Below are 24,671 nucleotides of genomic sequence, written 5' to 3' on the forward strand. Positions count from 1 at the left end.
GCCTGCAGCCTCTGTGATTTCTTCCTCCTCTTTGGTTTGGGATTCTCTTAAGGGTGAAACCTCAGATTCTTGCTGGGGTTGTTCTCCAGGAAGGACACCCTCCCTAGACACAGAGACAGACCTGAACAACAGTAACAGACCCAAAAGAACGCTTTTGAGGGTAAACTTCATGATGGACTTCTCCAAAGAGTTAAAGGTTTATCCAAAATTCATCCACGAAGTTCAGAATCAGGCAACAACATCCTTGAAAAGATGAGAGAAAAATCCGCACAGAGCAGGCCCAGTACCTCTCTCTTTAAAGCTGTGTGTCCTTGAGTTGACAATACACAACGCACCTCCCTCAAGGAATTCACAAGCACAAAGTGTTGCACAGGAGGGAGGGCCAGCTCAAAGAAGCTTTTCTGTTCTATTTTCAGCTTTCAGTATCTCTTGAGTCTGGATGTTTTAGAAAATCTAAGCCATCAGAATGGACTCAACCTTGACTTCAAATGCTTCCCCCCTCAGCATCCCCCAAAAGGATTGAAGAGGGGGAATACCCAAAGTCTAGACTTGAGAATCTGGTGAGATTGATACAGAGGACTCTTACCATCAACAAGAATTTGTCTTTTAAAAATTGGTCTTACACGGCTCATGTACGGTATCTATAGAAAGATGACAACATAAACCCATTAATATACCTGAAGTCCACCTAGTTCAGCATGCTGTGTCCCATAATGATCCATCTGATGCCTCCTTGAGGCAACAGCTCTCCTTTTCAGCATCTAGCAGAAGTAGACTGCCTCTGAACATGAAGGTTTTGTTCAACAGTTCCATTTCTGGACTATTTATTTATTTGAAATATTTCTATCCCACCTTTCCTTCCATAAAAATGGGAGAGCCAAGGCAGTTAACAAAAAAGAGTAAAATACGATACATTAAGGGCGCAATCCTAACCCCTTATGCCAGTGCTTCCCAGCACTGGCATAGCGGTTCCAATGGGACGTGTGCTGCATCCTGCAGCTGGGTATTACTCACAGAGGCCTCCTCAAAGGGAATGTTTGTTCCCTTACCTCAGTTGCACTGTCCTTATGTCAGTGCTGGAAAACACTGACCTAAGGGGTTAGGATTGCGCCCTAAATGTCATAATAGCTAAAAAGCAGTAGAATACTCTCCAGAGCAATCCAGTTTACATCCATTGAACCGCAACTAAAACCAGAGAAGCAGCCTGTGGGGTATGGAAGGTCTTTAGTCCCCATTGGAAGGCTGACAGGATGGATGCAGATCTTGACTCAGAAGGGCGTTCCAAAGCTGAGGTGCCACTCAAGAGAAGGCTCTTCCCCTTGTGGCCATCAACCTGGCCTCAGCTGGGGTGACACATGCAGCAGGGCCTCCTCTGATGACCTTTGAGAGCAAGTTAGTGGGTATGGAAGATAGCAGTCCTTCAGATACTGTGATTCCAAACTGCCTAGGGCTTTAAAAGCAAAACCAGCACCTTGAGTTGTGCTTAGAAATGAACCGGCAGCCAGCATCCACCGGAGAACAAGCGCAACAGAATCAAACCACTGAGCCCTGGCCACCAGATGGGCCACTGTGTTCTGTATCAATTGCATTTTTTGGACAGTCTTTGGGGGCAACCCCATGTATAGTGCATTACAATACTGGTCTTGAGGTTAGCAAGGCATGGACTGCTATGGTTAGGTCCATCTGACTCAAATATGGCTACTAGTGCACCAGTCTTAGCTGGGCAACCCCCCCCCCCACAAGCATTGTTGCCAGTAGGAGATCCAGGAGTAATGAATCCATGAGGACCCCCAGCTGAGAATCTGGTTCTGTAAAGGGCATGCAACCCCATTCAGAGCAGATTGGTAGTCAATTACCTTTATAATTGGTTACTGAACCAAGAGGACATTAATTTCAGTTTACTCACCTGTCCCCAAGCACCTCCAGGCAGCATTCTGGGATTAGCCACCACCCTGGGATTAGTCAGCATGGAAAGACAGCTGGGTGACATCTACATACTGATGATGCCCCATTCCCCAACACCAGATGACCTCTCCCAGCAATTTCAAGCATATGTTAAAAATAGGGATAGGATAGAATCCAGTGGCACCTTGCATGTCAAAATCCAGGGTGCCGAATAGGTGTCCCCCAGTAACACTTTCTGAAATCTGTCAGCAATGAAGGGATGGAACCACTGCAAAATAGTGTCCCTGAGTCCCAACCTGGACAATTGAACCAGGAGGATATCATGGTTGAGGGTACTGAAAGCTGCTAAGAGGGCCAGTATGACCAACAGGGCGCACTTCTCCATAAGTCCTCAGGGAAGATCACCCACCACGGCTGTTTCTGCCTGGTCTGAAGTCAGATTGAAAGGGGACCAGATAATCAGTTTCATCCAGGACCCCCTGGAGCCCTGGATACCATCACCCATTCAATCACATTGTTCAAAAATGGGAGGTTTCAGACTGGCTGGCAATTACCCAACACAGTAGACTCCAGGGTTTCCTCAGAAGAGGACAAATTTATGCCAGTTTTAAGGATGCCAGCAACACCCTCTCCATCAGAGATTGATTAATTACCATCCACTTGGCCAGCCCAAGCAGATCTGAGCCAATATGTGATGATGGACAGTGGCTTAGCTTAAAAACATTATTCGATAAATTGATAGAAGAGAGATCTATCAACAAATACAATGGCTAAATGCACTTCCTTGTACAGGAACACATCTAGCTACTAGTTTGTAACTTAACTACTGCCCAGTCTTCACAACAGGGGTCTCCAAATCCCAGCCCGGGGGCCAGATGTGGCCCATGGCCAGCCTCTGCTCTCCTGAGATCCTCTGGCCCAGTTGACCAAACACAACCAGAGTTGTGCTTGTGGGATGAGGGAATAGGGGTCCATTTAAGTGAGTGCTTTATTTCTTGGGCTGTGTTGGTGCTTGGAGAAATCCTGGGCATTTGAGCCCATTCATTCATTTAAGTTCCACCTCTAATGTATTTCTTTAAATTTTATATTTATTTTTTTTCCAGCCCTCGACCCCTGTACCAGATACTTGATGCGGCCCTTTGGCTGAAAAGACTAGAGACTCCTGCTTCACAATAACCCATCCTCAGGATTCCATCCCCAGTGCTTTCTGCATGAGTCACTGCTCTGGGTGTACCTCTGATTGAAAGGAGGCAACCTCAGGGCAGTAACTCACGCAGAGCATCTGCAGCAGCCCTATGGGAACTTCTCAATTATTTTACTCATTCATTCCTCAGGGTGCACTGAGAATTACTGATTTAAAAGGCATTGGGTAAGTGGAGCTTCCCACATACACAATCAGGTCTTTGCCGACACTGCTGTTTGATTTTGCTCAGCAAAATCATGAAAGGCAAGCCATACAATGGAGTCTAAAGAGAAAGTCTTTTTAATGAATCGACAGGAATTCAAACAAGAGCAATGGGTGCATTTTTTAAAAAAAATTATAACAAACAGGATCACGGTGTTGCGCCTTAAGTGACGCCAAGAGTCCCAGACAAGACATCTTTTTAATTGGTGGGTGGTGGCGGAGGGATGCTCCCAGGCCCCTCTGTGGGGAGAGGAGGTCTCAACATTGGAGGCATTGGAGCAGGAGGAGGAACACCGGGAGCTGGTGGGAGCTGTGGCGGCCCTGGAGGCAAGGGCATGGGCCCTGTGGGAGGCGGCATTGGTGGCATGGCCATGCCACCAGGAGGCGGTGGTGGCAGGGCATCCGGAAGCGGTGGCCGAGGAGGCAAGCCATTCATGAGGGGTGGTGGTGGTGGCCTCTTCACGGTGGCGGGTCCAGCAGGGATGCTTTGGGGCACAGGGGGCTTCTCCATCTTGAAATGGAACTGAAGGAAGAACTAGAAGTGAAGGAAAAGGGAAGGGCAGGGATAACATTACTGAAAACAGTGAGTTGTAATGGACAGAGGGACAGGATGGAACTCCCTAAATGCATCTTTGAGCTGTGAGGGTGAACACGATTTGAATGCAGAAGGCCCCGAGTTCAATTAAAGGGTCTCAGGCAGTAGAACAAGGAAAGGCCTCTTATGTGCCAGAGAACTTGGAAAGCCACTGCCAGGTAGAATTAATGGTAATGGGCTAGATCAGGGTCCCCAAACTAAACCTGCAAGGCACACCTGGAGCACCAACACATTTTGATCAGCCCACTGAGCCCAGTGGCACACCCACTCCTTTCTCTTCTCTCCCCATCCCCTATGCCACCTTGCACCTTCCTTCTCCTGCTAGATGAAGCAAATACTGGGCTGAGTTGCGCTTACTCGGAGAGAGATGGCAAGTAACCCTGCAGCCACAAATATTTGTCTCTTGTTGTGAACACTCTTACAGTTATGTATAACTGACCTGATCCAGCCCAGCAAGAGGAAGCCTGAGTGATGTGGGCCTGGCAGCTGAAAAGCTGGGGATCCTGGGCTAAATAGGTCAATAGTTTAAATCAGGGGCATCCAAACTTGTGGACCTGTCCAGGCCTGATTTACTATTTATTTATTTATTATTTTATTTTTCACATTCTAATACCGCCCTTCCTCCAAAGAGCTCAGGGCGGTTTACACAGCTGCTCCTCCCCTCTTTCTTGCCCTCACAACAACCCTGTGAGGTAGGTGAGGCTGAGAGAAAGTGACTGGCCCAAGGTCACCCAGGAAGCTTTTTTTGTGGCTGAGGGGGGATTTCAACTGGGATCATCCAAGTCTAAGTCCACCTCCCAAACCACTACACCACCCTGGCTCTCTATTGCCTATTGAAGCTTGATGGCATGCAGCCAGAGGAGATAACCACACTGTGAAAACATCTGGTAACTGAGGATTCTATGATTCACAGAATATATTTGTCAAACCCCATTGAAAAATAATGGTTCAGACTAGTCTGCCCATGTAAATCGCCTTAAATGCTGTCTAAACAACAGAGAAAGGCGATATATAAATACTGAAATAGACTACGGCCTGCGGTACCAAACCATCTTAAGTGTGGCAGCGGCAAAGCTTTACCGATCCACCCCACCATGTCCTGTCTATGCACCTGATATGTGCAAAAACTCATGCCCAGCAGCTGCTTCCACTGCCAACAGCCGAGAAGGCTCTGTGCCCTGAGGGAAGCGGCTGCCTGAGTTTCTGCATGGATCGGTCATGGCAGGGTGGACTGTTAAGGCTTTGCCTCCACACTGCTGCATCCAAGATGATTTTCTTTGCATTTTATACATTCTGCCCTTGAGGGCGAAAAATGCAATCTTCACGTGAAAAAGGTATATCTGGTATCTTTGAGCACAAGACTGCTGGGATAGACAGCAAGGAAAGGTTGTTGGAAATGGCCTGCTTGTGGGCTGCCTAGAGGCATCTAGCTGGCCACAGCTGTAGCCAAAATGGACTCCAGTCAGGTGGATCTGGCTCTATGCCTGAGTTCATGCAAATCATTCTCCCTCAGCCTACATTCCCAACCTGAACTGACTTCACAAGCTGCTCTGTAAGACTGCTGTCCTGGTGAATGAGATTCTTACTCTTAAAAACTTAATCATTTTGCACTGTAAGAAGTTGCTGCAGCCATAGTGTTAGACGGCTCCAAGCAAATAGAGATTCAAAGCCACCAGCCCTACTTACCTGCTTTGTTTCTCGGTTCCAGTGCGTCCAGAATTTCCCTTCAGCTTTGTCAATCTCTCGGCTGGGCACCTTGCAGGAAAGGAAATCCATTAGTAGCAACCACAAACCTACTGGGTTTCAGGACACTGAGGATAAAGCTCAGCTACTCAGGGGGTGGGGGAAACTTTAGCAGACATGGTGATCTAAAGAAGGAGAACAGAATCTCATCTCTCAAGAAAGAGAAGGGGAGACCACTGATGTGGCTCTGATCTTCAATTCTAAAAGCGACCAGGGAAATCATAACATTGTGGAAAGGCAGGGGATATGCCTCTTGGGCAGCCCAATCCCACCCAGCTCTGGTGCAACGGGGCACATGGCCCATGTGTACTCAGTGCTGGAATTAAGCTGGCTGGAAGTCTTTCCAGGATAAGGGAACATGTGTTCCCTTACTCCATGTAGAGCCCCAGCCTGCTCAATGGGGCTACTTGGATCTCTGCCAGCAAAATCACTGGCATAAACCCCGTGTAGGGCTTCCAGGCCCAGGAAGGAGGTTAGAATATGACAGAGTTCTTTTCTGCCGATCCCATCCCCTCCTAGGCCTGATCCACCCCCTGTCCAGTCCCCGGCCCCATTACACCCCCTCTCCACCCTCCCTGCACCCCTGTGTGACTCGATGCTGAACTCACCAGCACCTGTCAATGTGGATTAAGTGCTGGATTCCTGAGTCATCACAAATGTGCTTTATGGCATGTTTGCAAAGGCCCTAGTGATCCACAGGATTGGACCATAAAACAACAAACCAACCCTGATTCTCAGTTTAAGTACATCATACTTTGCTTTAAAAAAGTTTCTGCCAGGATCTCCTTTGCCAACATCTAATGGTAAATACCCTCGGAATATTAGCCAAGTGCTCTTAAGACAAGACAGCCAACTATTTTGCAAATGCAAAAAAGCCTTCTTGTGTCTAAAAGATTAAGAGCCCAATCCTGAGCTCTTAGCGCCGGTCCACTGCTGGCACTGAGTGACACAAACGTGCTGTAAGACACACCTGCAGCTCTCAGAGCTGGTCCAGCACTGGTGCTAGCTCAATGCCAGCTGGTGCTGGACTAGCTACCAGTGCACTGCTGGTGTTGTGACGCTCTGTGGTCGCCTGAATTGCCAGGTGGTGGAGAGGTAGATGGGGCTGTGGGGGGAGGCGGGAAGGAGGCATTCCAGGGTGGAGGGTGGAGGAACTGGTCAGGAGGGAGGCAAGACTGGAGGAGCTCTGCTCAAGGGTTGCTGCAGAATCCAGTATCCCCACTGCGGGGCTACTTGCCTTACCCGAGGGAAGAGGACGAAAGTCCCATTCCCCCCTCCCCTGAGGAGCCACTGGCAGCTGCCTTGTTGCACACAGGATGTCGCAGCACTCCCAGTGCAATGGGAAGCTCAGATTTGGGCTATAATACATTTATTGTGGCAGCAGCTATTTGGAAGCCTTTGACATGCATCACCCCATCTGACTGTATCTGGCAATTAACATGCTGCAAGAGAGCTGAATGGTGATTGACAGTTGACGTGCAACAGCATTTACTAAATTGTTTACTTAACATTATTCAGCAGTCAGAAAGCATGTTCTTGAAAACATGGGGGAAAAACCAAACCTGCAGAATAATATTTTGAAATTCAGACAGCAAGTTTTTCTGGGTTGTAATTCAGTATCAAAAGACAAATTTCTAGATTTACTGGATTGGATGTCTTTGTGCCCCACCATTTCATTTCTCCTCTATTCCACAGCTAACCTGGAGCAGTGAGGTCCACCTACCACCCTCATCTTTCTCTATTCAAGCCAGATCCAGCCCTTCCTCTCAGGGCCTGCCCAAATATGGCACTCCCGACACTGTGCTCCGGCTTCCCAAAACTCCGCCCAGCAGTCACCTTGAAAGCAATGGTCTCATAGGGCTCGGCTGCCATCAAGAGGTACTGCCAACGCCGGTCAGGAGGCTCGATCCTCTGTTCGTATGCCGACATGAAGCGATGCCTGGGCATGATACTTTCAGCAATTTCAGGGTAGTCAATCTGCATTGGAGAGAAAGAGTCAAAGTGGTCAGCTCTGTCTTGCTGGACTGCCAGCTTATTACATTTTTTATTCCATGGAAGACAAGGCAGCATGCATGGCGTTTCTCCTGTCAGCATTCTGTGAAGCAGTCTAAGCTTGCTCTCTCTCTCTCTCTCTCTCACACACACACACACAGACAGAGAGAGAGAGAGAGGGGGGGGGCTCAAGGACACTCTGTGGCCAAAAAGGGGATTCAAACCTGGGTCCCCCAAGTCTCAATCAGACAATCATGCTGTATCATGCTGGCTCTTCCCAGATCCAAAACCCACTGCTTGGGGCTCAATAACCTGCCAGACACTGGGAAGAGAAGTACAGGGGTTGCTGCACACTTGCTTCTGCTATACAGTCCAGTTTGTATGCTCCCAGGCCCGTCCAGCACTTGTGTTGTTGCCTACTAAAGGCAAACACACTCCACGGCATGGGCGCAGAGAGAGAAGGGAGATAATAGACATTTAAAGTAGCGTGCTGTTAAATAGCACAACCTCATCCTGTCAAGAGGCATAGCCTCCTCCTGCTGAGGCATTTCCCCTCAACAAACAAATAAAACAAACCTTACCTGGAAAAGGAGGCTTTGCTGGCCTGTCTCTGGATCCCTCTGCTTTGTCACTGAAAGGAAAGGGGGAGTGAGGAAGAATGTTTAAGTATGGCATGTATAATAGCAGAGAGATGCCAACCTCACTGCATCTGGGGTTGAGATTTATCAGGAACTCAGAAAAACACATATTCAGTTTCCTAAGAATTTCAATTTTCATTTTAAAAAAAGAGAGAATTGGGTTAGGGCTTAGGGCTTAAAAGATACACATGGAAGTATGTTGGCTATGCCTACTGACATCCAAGAGAGAAAGGTGGCTGAACAAGATTTTCCAGGGCTGGGGCAGATGGGGCTTTCAGAACCTGGCCCTCCACATGATCAATAAACCCAGAATTAATTCTACAAAACCATATGTCCAATTTGCATAAATAACACAGGCTGCAGAATTTTGAACTGGCTGAGTTTCACTTAGTACACACAGCCCTGAATAGAAATGCTACCTACAATGAGGTCTAACTGCCTGCTGTGACTTGAAGGAGTTCCTGTCAACACTACTCATCACTGAACAAACAAGAAAGAGAGAGAGAGTCCTTATGAACATGAAACTGCCTTATAAAGAGTCAGATCACTGGCAGAGCTAGGCAGCAGGTCCCCAGCAATTCAGACATGTTCTTTCCCTACTCTGCTACCTGGATATGCTGGGGATTTAACTAAAATCTTTCTGCATAACAAAATACATAGTCTAGCTTTGAGCTATGGCATGATCCCTTCAGTAGTGTGGAAACAAAAACCAACAAAGCAACAATCTAACTTCTAGCTACCTTTGTAACCCGGCCTGCCTATTTTCACAAATTTCTTCACTTCCACCTTCACCTTCTCAGGGGCAGGCTGGGCTGGGGCTTCTTTTGCTTCCTTGGCAGCTCGACGTGCCCTGAAAAAAGAGAGAAACAAAATTCACTGAACCACAACAGGGGCCGAAATCCTTGCAGAGGGCCGACTACTGAAGGAAGCTTCTTTGGCTGGTCTATCAGGGCTCAGCATCTTCACCTCTGTTCCTGCCCAGAGAACTTTCTGTCACCAGATGGGGCAATGGCCAGAGGGCTTAAAGTAGTGTTTAGAAGGATCAGATAGCACAAGGCTCTTTGGGGACAGCATGGCCTCAGGCGAGGACACAGCACCATAAAGAGGTGGTTCAAGTGTATTAGTTAAATACATTATCAGCCAGGAGGAGATTGGGTATGAATACCATTACATCCAGTTGTTCTTCTAGGAGGTTTAGAGGGTTTAGTCAGAAAAAATAATCGAGTCTTGGTGAGGAACACTGGCTAGAATGGCAGAGTAATGAAACTTCTTCAGGGATGTGGTCGAACTGGAAGGCTTGGATGCTGCTCTTATGGTGCAATCCTATGCATGCCTACTCTGAAATAACTCTCATTGCAATCAACAGGGCTTACTCGTCTGATCCAGCAGAGGTGATGTTATTTTTTTAAATTGATGAGATGCTAATGCATAGGATATGCCTATCAGCAGCTTTTGGCCTTAACAGGTAAACGGAACCTCTATGTTCAGAGGCACTCTAGGTGCCAGTAGCTTGGGGCAAACATTAAGGAGAGGGTTTTTGCCTTCATGCCCTGCTTGTGAGCTTCCCAGAAGCATATGGCTGGCCTCGGTTGGGAACAGGATGATGAGTTAAAATGGATCACGAGACTCATTAGTTTTTGCACTTTTGTTTCTTTTAAAGTCCTTTGTATTCTCCACATGGCCTACAATCAGCATGCACCAAGTGACGGGGGGAGGTATGGAACTGGCTGCAGAAATACATGTACAAAAATACCTTCAATAGAGTCAGATTACTGCTCTGTTGCACTGAGTAGGGGGTTCGACTAGATGATCTCCAAAGCACCTTCCAACTCTAACATTATATGATTCTATGACTCCAATTGGCTCCAGGGTCTTTCCCAGTTCAGGAATTGGAGCTTTTTGAAAACTGCATGTTAGAAACCAAACCTGGAGTTATCTGAATGCAAAACAGCTGCTCAACTACTGAGATATGCTCCTAATGAACAAAGGAAGCTACCTTATGTCACGTGAGGCTGCTGGTCCAACACTCTCTATTCAGACCCCTGGAGAGCTGCTGCCAGTCCCCCTCTAAGCCCTACTACCCAAGGACCTTTTAACAGGATGTGCCAGAGATTGAACCCAGAACCTTCTGCATGCAAAGAAAGTGTTCCATCACTGAGTTAGAGTCCTCCCCAGAAACTACCCAGTTCTTTGGTCCCAGGCTGTGAAGTTTCCCTTCTAAATGACACCAGAAGCAACCATTAGTTCAGGTATGACCTTGAATTCCTCTGGTGTAAAACAGTCTGACAAACAAGAGCTTTCAGACAAAAACTTCACAGAAGCATACACTGTATCAAGAAGAGGAAAGGGGGGGGAAACACTCAGACTCTCTCCCCTCTCCAGCCAAGGCCCTCGAGATGTTATGTGAAGGCGGTTTGTTATCAGGTGGAGGACAGCTGGGTGCCATCAAAGCGATACTTCCTAGACAGTACCAAGGCTGCTCCCCACCAAAGAGGCACAGTTGCTACCTTGTCATTCTACAGCTTACTTTTGGTTTCCCAGACATTCCTTGCACTTGGCAGCAGCTGGTGTTCAGACTAGGCAGTGCTGAAAAATGAGAAGAACTTGAAAAGAGAGTGTGGGGGAGACAGGCGGGAAATCATCATCAATTCCCTTCTTCCACGAGCTGCTGTGCCTAACACTAAGTTTTATTTACTTGGGGAGTTTTTTCACCTGCTTATCTGAAATCCTGGAGATCCATTGCCAGTCAGTGCCGATACTACTGAGCGAGGTGGATGTGTGCAAAGGTAGTAAGCACTACTGGATACAGTAAGCTCGCTGTGCCACTAACAGTTACTGGATTCCTCCTATGGATGATCATGTGTACTGCCCAGTTTGTTTTTGGGATGGAAGGGAGGGTCCATGCTGCGAGGGACGCTCAAATTAGGCAGGAGCATCAGAGGGTTGAGCCCTAGAAGCCACCAGCAGCTGAAATGTTGTGGGGGCAGGCAAGCTGTAGACTAAACATCTGAGATGCTCATAGGTAAAAACTGTCTTATACCAAGTCTGCAGTCATTGGGCTACTGATTGTGACTTTTCTGTTTTGCTTTTTAAGATTCAGCAATTGGATTTAGTTGAAAAGGCCCAGAAGGAGTAAATTACTCACGAAGGCCATGGGGAATGGGAGAAGGGGAACTGACCACTTCTAGCTTTTTTAAAAAGCTCAATGATAATTTGGACTTGAGCAGCAAAAAATAATCTGGCAAGGAAAACAATTCCACAATCACGAGGGCTCACTAGACAGAAGAACGAGACTGTTTAAATAAAATAAAGAGTATGTCAGTAACTTACAGATTGGTCTGATGCTTTTTCCCCTGGGTGTGAGCTAAATAGCTTCCCTGTAGATGAGGGGGGGGGGAAAGGTAGGAGAAACATTAATTTCAATCAGGGCTCTGGCCTGGAAGTACAGGTACAGCCAGGGAGAATGGAAAGCCAGTAGAAAAGCAGAAGCTCACCTCATTGTTGTGTAGGGTCAGACAAAGCTTGCATTCGTAAGAGCCCAAGTGGTTTTTCATAAAATACGGATCCTGGTAAGGAAATTAAAAATATATATTTCTGGAAAACTCTGTCTTGCATTTTTGATATGCAAGTTGTTTTTAATTCTTAGACGACAATATCAAACTGATATTTTTTTAAAGATACAAAATGAAAACACAACTCAGGTAAACTAAAAACAAAAATATCAGAAATATAAAGAGAGGTATTCTTTTGTGCAATTAAATAATATTACCACTATGTATTTGTGATTACAGCTGAAGCAAACAACAATGCATGGCAACCTAGTCTGATTTCTCAAACATGGTTAATCTTAAACATTACAACATGAAAATCCTGAACTTAGGTTAGGTTTACCTAGATGGACACTAAAGAAAACATAAATTACACAAAAACATCACAAAGTCACAGAAGCAGTTCACCAAACCTTGCACAGTCTCAAATGATTCTTCCATTGCAGCCAACTGCAACTGAACACTCAATCTTTGGAAACATCCTACACCAGAAGTTCTCAAACTGAGGCGTCGCAATGCCCCAGTCCAGTGGTTCTCAAACTCTCAGGGAGCTTGAGAGTTCACGATCGCAAAACCGGAAGTGGTTGCAATCGTTTTCTGGAGGGCTCTGCGCTGCGTGGGGAGCCGGCTGAGGCTGGCGCCGGGCTTCCCCGATGCCTGGGAGGCTGCTGCAGGCAGGGGTGAGTGGCGGCATGCCCCTGCAGCCCCCTGAGCGGCGCAATCCTAGGGATCGCGCCACTGCCTCCTCCCTGCCTCCAGGCTGCCCCTGTCCCTTAATTGCAAAGAGGCCAGGGCCCTCAGGCTGGGGCGTCATGATGCCACAGTTTGAAAAACCCTGCCCTAGACACTCACCTTGTTGATATCGATTGTTTCCAAGGCTAGCTGCCTCAGCCTCTCTCGGCGGTCTCTATTGCTCTCTGAGGCAGAGGCAACGCCTCCGCTACCTGTTTTGCCTCCTGGACGGTGCTGAAAATCCATTGTGAATGCTTTTGTACTTCAAAGTGATCTAGGAAAAAAGCTGGAGACCAGAGAGGAGAAAAGTTAAATTCTAAGATGTTAATCTCATAACAGGTTCACTACCAATTAACAGCTGCCCAAAATCCCCTTTCACAAGACGCTAAACATGAAGAGGGTGGAAAAGGAAAAAGTTGTATAGCACCAGAAAATTGGCTAGGGGGTGGGGGGAACGCAACATGGACAGACCAATCCTACACCTGCAACTGGTTCAAAATACTCAGTCCAAAACAGTCCAGTGGCTACCCAGTTAAGGCAAAACTTCACATATAGTCTAATGGGTTCTGAGCTGTCTGTGACAGATCAGGAGAGAGATCTTGGGGTGGTGGTGGACAAGTTGATGAAAGTGTCAACCCAATGTGCGGTGGCAGTAAAGAAGGCCAATTCTATGCTTGGGATCATTAGAAAAGGTATTGAGAACAAAACACCTGATATTATAATGCCGTTGTACAAATTGATGCTAAGACCGCACCTGGAGTATTGTGTCCAGTTCTGGTCACCACATCTCAAAAAAGACATAGTGGAAATGGAAAAGGTGCAAAAGAGAGCGACTAAGATGATTACTGGGCTGGGGCACCTTCCTTATGAGGAAAGGCTATGGCGTTTGGGCCTCTTCAGCCTAGAAAAGAGACGCCTGAGGGGAGACATGATTGAGACATACAAACTCATGCAGGGGAAGGATAAAGTGGATAGAGAGATGCTCTTTACATTCTCACATAACACCAGAACCAGGGGACATCCACTAAAATTGAGTGTTGGGAGGGTTAGGACAAAGAAAATATTTCTTTACTCAGCATGTGGTCGGTCTGTGGAACTCCTTGCCGCAGGATATGGTGATGGCATCTGGCCTGGATGCCTTTAAAAGGGGATTGGACAAGTTTCTGGAGGAAAAATCCATTACGGGTTACAAGCCATGATGTGTATGTGCAACCTCCTGATTTTAGAAATGGGCTATGTCAGAATACCAATGCAAGGGCATCAGGTTGCAGGTCTTTTGTTATCTGGTGTGCTCCCTGGGACATTTGGTGGGCTGCTGTGAGATATAGGAAGCTGGACTAGATAGGCCTATGGCCTGATCCAGTGGGGCTGTTCTTATGTTCTTAAGGCACACACTGGCAATGCTCATAAAATCTAAACATTGCACCACAGAGAGCTGATGAAAGCTGCCAGCCTGCATGTTTGCAATCCTCTCTTTAGCAAAACAGCTTCTCAGGTAATCATATGGACAAAAAACAGATCACAAAGCCAGAGTGGTTTGGGCTCAGGGCAACCTCTGACTCAGGAATCTCATTGCAGAACTGCGACTCAAATCTTAAACTAGAGTTCTCACCTTGTTGATTCATCTGAAGATTTAGGTGCCATGCAAAAATATTAGCTCTTTTGACTTTTAAATATCATGAGGTTTACGGAAACTCAAGTGCCTTGGTCTTTGCAGTATTTGGGGATGCTAGACCTTGAAAAGGACTCTGTTTATGTAAAAAATAAGAAAATTATCTTTTGGAAAAAGGGGGACAGAGGGTGTAAATCTTTCCCATTTTAGAGGTGAATTTGAGACATGTGAAGCTAAAGGCAGCTGCCTACGAATGCTGCAAACTGCCTGGTCTTCTGATGCAGACTTGTAAACATACCTATAAAGTTCTACTAAGCTTTTCTACCCAGACAGCAGTGGATCTTCAGTTTCCTGATCTGCTTTCTGAGTTAAGGATCTCTTCTAAATGAGCAAGCAGAGAAAGCGCACATCACATGGAAGCAGGAGGAAGGGGTTGTGTCATTAATGTTACAATCTGATGCTAGCCATCTGTTATACATCAGTGTTCTAAGGGTAGAAAAAGTTCAGAAGAACTTTATAAGCTTGTTTACAAGTCTGCATCAGAAGGCCAGCCAGGTTGCAGCATTCATAGGCAGGTTGCCTCCAGCTTCACATGTCCCAATTCACCTCTAACACGAGAAAGATGTACACCCTCTATCCCCCTCTCTCTATAATTCAGTGGCAGAGACCATGCTCTGCTCTGCAGAAGGACCCAGGTCAAGTCCTTGGGCATGCCCAGTCAAAATAATCTGATGTAGCAGGGCTGGGAAAACTCACTGGGAAGGTTGCTTCTAGTCCAAATAAGCAATGCTGGATGACACACACCAAAGCTCTACCTTGGTATAAAGCTGTTTTGTTTAAGCATCATCCTTCTCCCACCCCAGTGCAGTGCAGGCCAGGCTGCTCCCCACCCCTCGCTAGACATCTAGATGAAATCCTCCTGCTGTTCTGAAGTAGAAGGAAAATCTGCTCTCCCCCACCCCACTTCAACTTTTCTTTCTCCAGCATAAGTTCCTTTTGAAAACAGACCCCTGGACTAGGTGAAGGTTTTCTGACCCAAGGGATGAGAGGCACAGAGGCTCAGGCTGCAATCCTAACCACACTTTCCTGAGAGTAAGCCCCACGGAACAAAATAGGACTTACTTCTGAGCAGACCTGGTTAGGACTGTGCCCTAAGCCAGTAGTTCCCAAACTTTTGTGACTGGAGGTTCCCTTGACCTACTGGGCCACTGGCCACAGCGCTCCATCAGGGTCGCAACCTACGCACTGCAGAGGGCTGCAGGTTTCCTGAGGATTTCATGGCTCTCCTGGCTGGTTCTGCAGCTCCCTGGGGAGCCCCAGCTGCGAAACTGAACATCTGCGACTGACTCTGCCAGGAGCTCCGGAGGGGCTCAGTCAGCAGCCGCTCGCTCAGCCTTTCCATCTGTAACTTGGGGATAGCAACACCTTACCGGGTTCGCTGCATGGACTGCAACGAGCAACACATGCAGAGCTCTTGGAATGCGCAGCAATAACGACGCTGCTGCTGCTGCTGCTGCTGCTTTGTTCTCCAGCAGGGACCTTCCAAGGCACCCCCCGCCTCCCTCTCCCCTTCCCCGGGCCCCCTCAGAGCCCAACCCTCTGCCCCTCTACTCGGGAGTAAGCGCCATGACACTCAATGGGGCTTACTCCCAGGTAAGAATGGCGAGGACTGCAGCTTCAGAGCCCAAGCCTGGGAAGGTCTACTCAGGAGCAAGCCCCAGGACGGCCAACGGGGCTTACTCGCAGGTAAGCGTGGCGAGGGCCACAGCCTCGCTCCGCCCACCTCTCTCAGCGGCGCGGGCAGCCCCGGCTGGCGACCTCCCCGCAGTCTCCTTCTCCTGGCGGCCGAGAGAGTTTAGCAGGCCGCGCCACAGCCATCCACTTCCGGGTTAATCGGAAGCCGTGTGCCCGGAAGTGCCGCGCGGCAGCTTCCGGCTCGCTGGGCCACCGAAAGGGCGGGGCTGGCGGGAGGGGAGCCCTCGCTATGGTGCAGGGAGCGCAGCCGGGGGCAGCGAGGAACCTGGCCGGAAGTGGGGGGGCGCGGCGGCGACGACTGCGGGCTGCTCCGCGGTCGGGGCGTCGCGGGGGGAGGCGATGAGGTACAACGAGCGGGAGCTGCTGTTCCTGTCCCGGCAGCCGGCCGAGAAGGCGGCGGAGGTCCTCATGCGAGCCCCGCGGAAGGGGAGTGGTGAGGAGGGGAGGAGGCGCCTGGGCGGGCCGGGCTTTGCCTTCGCACGGGAACACGGAGGACTAGGCGCTTGACTGGGCAGCTCTACTCGGAAGTAAGTCCCATGGTGGTCAGCGGGGCTTACTCCCGGGTAAGTGTGGAGAGGACTGCGCCCTCAGAGCCCAAGCCTAGGCAGGCCTACTCGGGAGTAAGCCCCGTTATAACCAGTGGGGCTTACTCCCAGGAAAGTGTGCAGAAGACTGCAGTGCCATGCATGTCTACTCGGAAGTAAGTCTCATTAAAGTCAGTGGGGCTTACTCCCGGAAAGTGGTAAGGACTGCAGCTTCAGAGCCCAACCCCGGCATGTCTGCTCAGAAGTGAGTCCCATTAGAGTCAGTGGAGCTTACTCCAGGGAAATGTGGATAGGATTGTACCCTTAATTTCCACCAGAGCCAGTGGAAAGGCCTGTGACTGGCTGTCCTCCCTGCAGGGGGTTGGATCTGAGTCCTCCTCCCCACAAAGCCTGTAAGCAGTTCAGTTCTTCCACTGAAGGCTCATAGCCCCCTCAGTGGATTCCCTGGTTGAGCTGATCTTCCGGGAGTGGAGCTGTTGCTCCTCAGCCTGTGAAGTGTCACAAGCTTTCCCTGGCCTTTGGAGCATCCTCACCAGTGGTGTAGCTGGAGGGGATGCAAAGCACTATGCTTTGCAGGCGTGCAAGCGGACTGTCCCTCTAGGAGCCATTCTGGGTGGGGGGAGCAATATGGAGGCATTCACCCTGACTGTCCATGCACTTCATCCTGCATTTGCCTCAGTTCTGCTCCCCCCACCTGGAATGGCTCTGAGGGGGAGGGCGGCTTGCATGCCGCAAGCACTTTGCACCCCTGCTCTAGCTCTGCCACTGACCCTAACAGATTTCTGCCTATTGCAAAACTTCTGTTTCTTTTTCTCCACAGTACTGAAGAAGCGGCTGGTGAAATTGGTTGTCAATTTCCTGTTCTATTTCCGAACGGATGAAGCTGAGGTAGCCTGAGGCAGCTGTGGGCCCTTGCAGTTTGGGGGGGATGGGAGTGGTTTATCTCAAGATTCTGAAAATCCTTAGTCACTTTGCCGCTAATTATCAAGGCGTCATTCCAGGGATTGTGGCACATGGACAGGGTCCACGTATTATTAAAATACAAAAGTTGAGTTAAAGAATTTTAGTTCTTTTTGGACTCCTTGGTACTCTGCTACTTTGCCTTAGATCAGGGGTGTCCACAAACATTTTGGCAGGAGGGCCACATCATCTCTCTGACACTGTGTTGGGGGCCAGGGGGAAAAAGAATTAATTTACCATTTAAAATTTGAATAAATTTACATAAATGAATATATTAGAGAAGGAATTTATATGAATGAAGGTCTTGCAGTAGCTCAAGGCCTATAAAAGGCCTTGCACAAAGCAAGGCCAGCCTTTCCTTCGCTGCCACTGCTGCATCACGGACGTGAAACAGCAAGTAGTGGAGGGAGCCCTCGTTCCACAGCTCAGGTGAGAGATTGGACAGTCGTCCTCTTGCTGAGAGCAGTTGTGTCGGGCCAGCATGGACTCCAGCAAGACACTGGAGGGCCAGAGGCTCACTGGAAACTGGGGGCTCCCCAAGGGCCTGATTGGGAGCCTCTGAGGGCTACAAGTGGCCCCCAGGCTGGGGTTTGGGCATCCCTGAATTAGATTGTTGATGCTTTCTGTGACATCAGAGTAGCTGCCCTATGACAACTAGAGAGGATGATAGTTTGAATGTCTAATATGGGTTGTAAAGCAGCATGGTATATTGTGGATCTAGGACTAGGAAGATCAGAGTTCCAACTTAGCCATAAAGCTCCCTAGGTGACCCTGGGCCTGTCACTCTCTTTCAGCTTAACCTACCTCATGGGGTCATTATGGTTGAAAAGACTGAATGCTATTTGCAGCTTTGACTTACTTTGAGAAACTGTGGGACAGAAATAAAACTGACAACAGTTTGGGTTGGGGAAAGTGAGTGCATATTAATACTTAGAATTGGGGACTATACCTTAATCTCTTTCTTTTGGGTCTCTAGCCAATTGGTGCTTTGCTGCTAGAACACTGTCAGATCAACAAAGAAGAGGGTCGCGTCTTCTCCATTAGTAAGTCCTTGAGAAACAGGCTTTGGAGGTGGGGTGTTTGCATTTCTGTTGTGTTTTTTCTGGAAAGTGTGCAACTAATTTTTTTGCAGAAAGGGATCCAGAGGGGCTGTGCCTGGAGGACCTTGTAAACCAGTTTGCAGTTGGCCAACTGGCCAATTGCCAGTCTTCCTGTCCATTCCGATGTTGTTTGTAGTGGTGGCATAGCTAGGAGAAGATACTGTTTCAGATTGAGTAAACCTCAAAGACCCATGTGGTTGAACCCTAAATTCCGTTTGAACTGGATGCTACCGTGCCCCCTCGACTGCTGTTACTGCAACCCAGAATTTGTGCTCTGTATCACCCACAAATAATAACCACAAGAGAACAGCTTGTGTGGTATGGAAAACTAATGAAAATATTTTTAGAGTCTTCTGTGTACCCAAAGCACCCACCCACAAAGGAGGAGGCTTTTGCAACTCTACCTAAGCCCGTACTCTGACCCAGCTCCCTTTCAACAAACCTCTACCAGAAAGTGGGCGGGCTAGTGTTTGGCATCAGCTTTCATTTCATACAGGGATAAGGTAGATCCTTTAAATTTTGGTTACGTCTTTTTTTTAAGAGTGACCCTGATTCCCTTCTTGCCCATTTTCTCAAAGACCCTTTTCAATCTTCCTGGTCTGCGCTTTGTATATCTAAATTAGCCTCTATTGGCATTCTTTTTGATTCTCTTTTTAACAGTAATTTTAATCAGGCATTATCCCTCGTTTATGAAAGACTCTGGAAGTCTGAATATCTATGGCTATCCTCTAACTTGAATCGGGTATGCTCCCCCATTCATTATGGAATTTTCCCTTCTTTTGCTAATCGCTATTCTTATTTCCAGTTTCTTACGAATCCCCTAGAGAGGAGGGCTTTCATGTTAGCCCGGCTTAATATTTTCCCTTCAGCAGTGCTGAAAGGTCGCTACACACGGGTACCTTTCGACCAAAGGCGTTGCACTTGTTGTGGCATTGAGCCTGACTCTGCCACCCATTTTCTTTGTGTTTGTCCTGCGTTCAGTAAGCTCCGTCGCTCTATTCTGGGCCCCGTTCTTTCTAGTTATTCTGGCCCCTCCCATCTTCTTGCAGCATTTCTTTTACAAGACTTCCTACAGGAAACGACGATGCTTGTTGCCGAGTTTCTTGCTAAAGTTTTTATTTTTAATAGTTCAAGGTAGTCTTGATTGGTTTATTTGAGTGAGCAATTTCCTTATGGTTTTGTTTCTGTTTCTTTATATGTGGTTTTATATTTGTGACTGTGTATTTATTAGGTATGATGCCATTAAAGGTTGTTGAATTGATTGATTGATAAGGTAGATGCAGGGATAAGACAATCAACTGTCCTTTAAGAAGGCTGTTCATAAATTTTTATCTCGTTCTGATCAGCCTCTGCTTGGCATGGGCATAGTGCATTGGGTGTGATTGCAATAGTCAGTCACTCCTGATGCAGGGATGGAAGAGTACCCACTGTTGTCACTGCTTGAGTCTCTGCTCTAGAACAGCCTCCTTCCAAACCAGAAGAAACATGAGAGATGAGCATACCTTTGGCACATAAAACTTTTCTGGGAGTAGGAGGAGCTGGAAGTACACTTCCATGATGTGGTACTTGGGCACCTCCTCGGGAGCAATATTTTCTCCTCCTAGGTGCAAGGATGGACTGTAAATCTCTCTGGTATAAATTCTGGGGTGGGGCTGAGACAGCTGTGTGATCTCAAACATGCCACACTTCCCTTGTGGCTGGAAAGAACAGGAAGATAAACTACATAGAAGCCCTTCCCCTGTCCTCCTTCCTGGCCTTGTAAAGATAGTAACAAATGGTACATTTTTCAGTTGAACAAGCAACCTTTGTTGAATCAGTACTTAAAAAGGGGGAGGGGGGAGAAAGGCTGTTGGCCAAGGCCAGTGCTGTATCTTTCGGCCTGGTAAGGTCCTCTCTGCAGCTTCTGCATGAGGAAAAGAAACAGTCAGTCTGAATACAAAAAACTCTCCCAGAACACCAAGGCATCAAACTGAAACTACAGTCTCAAAGATGAAATATCATTCTGGATGTTTGTACCAGCTCCCGTTATTGCAGCACCATCAACACAGCTGGCCTGATGTAGAAAATAAGGGAACAGGTTTTTGCCCTAAGGGGATTGTAATAGAGGAAATAAGACACAAGGGTGAAAGAGATGGAAGCAGGAGTAAACTGGGGGGGGGGGTATATACCATTATTTCAGCTTCTCATACTTAGGACCCAATCCTCAGTATGCAGCCGTACTGAAAATGGGCATGTGATATCCAGCAGAGGGGGGAAGGGCGGATCAGGAAGTGATGTTATTCTCTCTAATCCCCCCTCCATAAGCCTCCCACTCTGCAGTGGATTTCCTGGAACTTGAACCAGCTGTGTAGCTTGGGGGGGGGGCACCTTTCAAAACAGTAGTGCCTTCTCAGTAGTGGCACCAACGTTGTGGAACTCCCTTCCCCTTGACTTGAGAATGGCTCCCTCTCTTGAGTCCTTTCGGCGAGGCCTGAAGACCTTGTTGTTTAACCAAGCCTCCTGACGTTCTGGCCTTTTTAACATCTTTTATATATCTTTTAGTTGCTTTTTTACAGGCCCAATTCCTCTAAGAACTGGTGTTTTATGCTCTTTTATTCTGACTCTTCTGACTACTGTTTTTATGGGTTCTGCTAATGTGTTTTTTAATATGTTTTTATCTGTGAAATTATGTTTTAATTTGTTTTATATGTTGTTAGCCGCCCTGGGTCCCTTTTTGGGAGAAGGGCGGGATAAAAATAAAGTTTTATTATTATTATTTTATTAAAACAGAGGATAGGAGTTGGTGAGGTTCCATTGCTCCAGATCCACCCACAGCCTCTCCACTCTCCATTCTTCCCACTCCCTGCACACTTTTGCCTCCCCTCCCAGCCACCCCCTTCTACTGCCTTATCTGATCCAGCAGGCATGGTGAGATTCAGCGATGGGATGCTCTGAATGCTGTTGGTGGCCATTTTGTGACAGTGCTCCAGGTAGCAGCCCAATCCTGCATAAGACTGGGCTGTTAGCTTGGATGCAGTAGGGGATGGAGACTAGGAGGTTGTGCCAAGAGCTTGCCAGGAAGTTGGCTTGCAGGAGCCTAAGAAAACTGCCTTGCTGGTTCTGACCAAGTTCCATCCAGTTCCTCTGCTGGTTTTTTTTTTCCGTAAGAGAAAATTACAGAATCTTTTTCGTGACTCGGAATGAGTGGCCCAATTGTCAAAATGTGGCCTGTTTAAAAATTTGTCATTGAGCCAAGACGATAAGTGTTCTCCTAGAAGTTCCAAGTAGCCTACAGTTTGAAGAGAAAGAACTGAGGAATAGGAGACTTTGTTGCTTTTCATTTTCAGGTTTCCTAGAGGAGCCAGACAGGAAGTACTATTTTGAATGTGATACAGAAGAGCAGTGCGAGGAATGGATCGAGGTGCTGCATAGAGCCAGGTGAAATAAATATGTAAAATAGATTTTGCAGTAAAAGTGTTGCTTTCATACTAAGTGGGCCTCCTGATTGCATATGACTCACCACTTGAAAACAGGCCTAATCCAGAAGAGCTATTCTAATCTTATGGGTCAGGCTAGAGGTCCATCCAACCCAGAATCCTATTTTCAGTAACAAAGTTTGGGAGATCCACAAACTGCAATTGTAAATGCAACTGCCCTCCCTTGTCTATGGTCCCAGTATTTAGTGTTCAGGGGTATTTATCGTGGCTAAAAAAAATTAATCTCGGTAACCAATTTATGAACTTTTTGTTAGAAAGCAATATATAAATATTAATAATGAAAAATGTTAGTAGGAGCAAATGTCATTTAAAAGAGAACCTATTGGGCCCAGACCAATGCCAGTCATCCTTGTGTTAAGTTGCAGCTACTTGGGGGGGGGGGGTAATAGTGGGCAGATTGGCCCCATCTTCTGATTTCTCATTAGCAATCTAATCAAACCTCATGGCCCCTCAGCGACCAGTCTTGTCCCTCCTTTTCTGCCTCCTATCAGTCCTGTGCCCAACAGCTTTGTTTTCTTTTTACACATAGCTATGAGTTCATGAGAAACAGTTTGATCTTCTATCGGAACGAGATCCAGAAAATGACTGGGAAGGTGAGTAGCTCTGCCATTGTCTTTGCATAAGAATTTTATTGTCCCCAATAGAGGGACATATGTTAATACAGTGGGGGGGGGGGGTAGGTGCCCTGGGCACCAGTTGCAGCCCCGTAAGTCTGCTATACTTTTTAAATGATTCTCTCTCTTCAACTGTGCAGTCCCCTTTTGCCTGGAACCCTCTCTCAGAACACATCCAGGTTCTCAGAGTAAAACTTTTTCTCATGGACTGCAGGACCCTTTGGAACAGTATGGCATTTCTGAAGAAGCTCGTTTCCAGTTAGGTGCCCGGAAGCTGTAACCCACAACCAGTGCCAGGGGTTGGGCCCTTGCCGGATCTCTCCTGAGCCTCCTGTACTGCTGAAAGCTGACCAAGTGACTCTTTATATATATTTTTGTAATTTTTTCATGGAAAGTTTTTTTTAAAAGGGAATCTCTTCTTCCCAGTTCCTCAACCCAGTTCCTCTTCCTTTCATTCTGTTCATTTTCACTGTTATTCTGGCTGGCTTGCTTGCAGGTAGATTGATCAACACTTTAAGCCATCATGTTCAATCTGTTGAAGAACTGGTCATTGCTAAGTTGATCCAAAAGTTTCTCTATGCCTATGCAGCATAAGTAGGAATGCTTTTGATAACCAAGGAAAAGGGACAACCTGTTTCTACTTCGAAAATTCACTTTTATCCTGTTTATCCTCTACTTGTAAAATAAAACAAAAGTAGCCTTTGGGTATCTGTGAAAGCAGTATAAATCTATGAACAACTTCAGGGAGCCCACCATATCCACTTACAGAGGCTGCCTGCTGTATCTCTCCCTGACTCACTGCTGTAGGTCAACCTCCTTTGTGGTGGCTTCTGCTAGGGGAGAAGAATTGTGCTCTGCCACCACAGTATGAGCAGAAGACTCAGTGCAGTAAAATTAGTCACCCAGAAGAGGCTGTCACTGTGTGAGCCACACCTTAGGGTTTTCTTCTTTCAAAGAAGAGGCCCATGCAGATGTGTGACCCATGTAGAAAGTGGAAGGGTATATAGTTCGTACTAATTCTCTCCAGAAAGAAACTTTTCAAGCACAAGAGTGAAGTGTCTTGGTTCCTTTAGCTAGAAGCCTGACAGACTGGAGAATATGACAGTGATCAGCGATATTAAGGAACGTTTTTGAGTACAGGCAGGCTCCAATATCTGTGGGGGGATGTGTTCCTTTCCCCCACAGATACTGGAAACTGCAGATAAGAGGGAACACTATAAAATAGTGGTCCAATGCACATGTTACAAATACCTTTTATTTTTGTAGTTGTGCTTGAAGTGCCAGTGTTCCTTCCTTAACATATTCTTGCTAAACTGAACTGTTAATACTGTGTGGGTAATAGCCTGCACCCTACAGAGAAAACTTAAATGGAAGCAGGAGTTTCTGCTTCCTATTCAGATAGTTGTTCTCTAGCATACGAGCTGGTTGCCTGCATGTTCAGTAAGAATGTAGAAACGAAGAAACGCTGGTCCTGCAAGTGTGACTACAAAAATAACAGCTACTTGTAATGGGCAGGGCAGCAGATCTGTAGATAATTGAATCCAGATACTAGATCCGTTGATACAGGGACCTGCTTATATATTCTATTACAGAAGCACGGTCCTACCTTCTACCTCTCTAGTGGTTGTGATAAATTTGATAGGCCCTTTCATCCTGCTAGTCATGTGAAAAACAGTAGCAGTGTGCAAGCTGCTCCGATTGCAGTCTTTTAGACTCCTGCAGTGGCAGGGGGGAATCTAAGCTGTGTTGCACCTTGCTGGCAACCTGGCTCCTCTTTAAGGCACACATATGAGTAACTTTCTGTTTCCATCCTCTCAAGCTGAATACTAAACTCTGGTTATAGGGTAGACAGTAAAGTCCATCTAGCACAAATGAAAGGGCATAACCACCTTTCTGGTCCCCCTGGCTGCTCTGCTCTTGTACTACTTATTGCCCAGCACAATTCCTATCTGCTGTTGTAGAAATTGCCTCTCAAAAATCACAACTCATCTTGGATTCTGGCATGCATTGGCTTCCCCTTGTTTTTTTCCCCATCCTCAAACTGGCAACTG

The 24,671-nt window shown here is 47.2% G+C and overlaps 2 protein-coding genes across 3 annotated transcripts; one reads left to right on the top strand and one right to left on the bottom strand.

Annotated features, from left to right (window-relative positions):
• Positions 1–3,365: 3,365 nt before the first annotated feature.
• On the bottom strand, positions 3,366–16,082 carry SF3A2 (splicing factor 3a subunit 2). 2 transcript variants are annotated; one of them, XM_066636299.1, is made up of 9 exons: positions 15,954–16,082; positions 12,679–12,844; positions 11,773–11,844; positions 11,609–11,655; positions 9,019–9,128; positions 8,222–8,271; positions 7,485–7,625; positions 5,592–5,660; positions 3,366–3,845 (listed from the first exon to the last, which is right to left on the bottom strand). In XM_066636299.1, the coding sequence occupies exons 2-9, from the start codon at positions 12,802–12,804 to the stop codon at positions 3,510–3,512; spliced, it is 951 nt and encodes a 316-aa protein (XP_066492396.1). In that variant the 5' UTR covers positions 12,805–12,844; positions 15,954–16,082; the 3' UTR covers positions 3,366–3,509. The 2 variants fall into 2 exon arrangements, with proteins under 2 accessions (XP_066492396.1, XP_066492397.1); XM_066636300.1 differs by having other exon boundaries at positions 15,911–16,082.
• A 75-nt stretch (positions 16,083–16,157) lies between these two features.
• PLEKHJ1 (pleckstrin homology domain containing J1) lies at positions 16,158–22,912 on the top strand. The gene is made up of 6 exons (XM_066636301.1): positions 16,158–16,358; positions 17,291–17,358; positions 18,407–18,473; positions 21,857–21,947; positions 22,536–22,599; positions 22,835–22,912. The coding sequence occupies exons 1-6, from the start codon at positions 16,265–16,267 to the stop codon at positions 22,898–22,900; spliced, it is 450 nt and encodes a 149-aa protein (XP_066492398.1). The 5' UTR covers positions 16,158–16,264; the 3' UTR covers positions 22,901–22,912.
• The last annotated feature ends 1,759 nt before the right edge of the window (positions 22,913–24,671 follow it).

Source organism: Tiliqua scincoides, chromosome 8 (genome assembly GCF_035046505.1).
Source record: "Tiliqua scincoides isolate rTilSci1 chromosome 8, rTilSci1.hap2, whole genome shotgun sequence".
In the NCBI taxonomy this organism is placed as follows: domain Eukaryota; kingdom Metazoa; phylum Chordata; class Lepidosauria; order Squamata; family Scincidae; genus Tiliqua; species Tiliqua scincoides.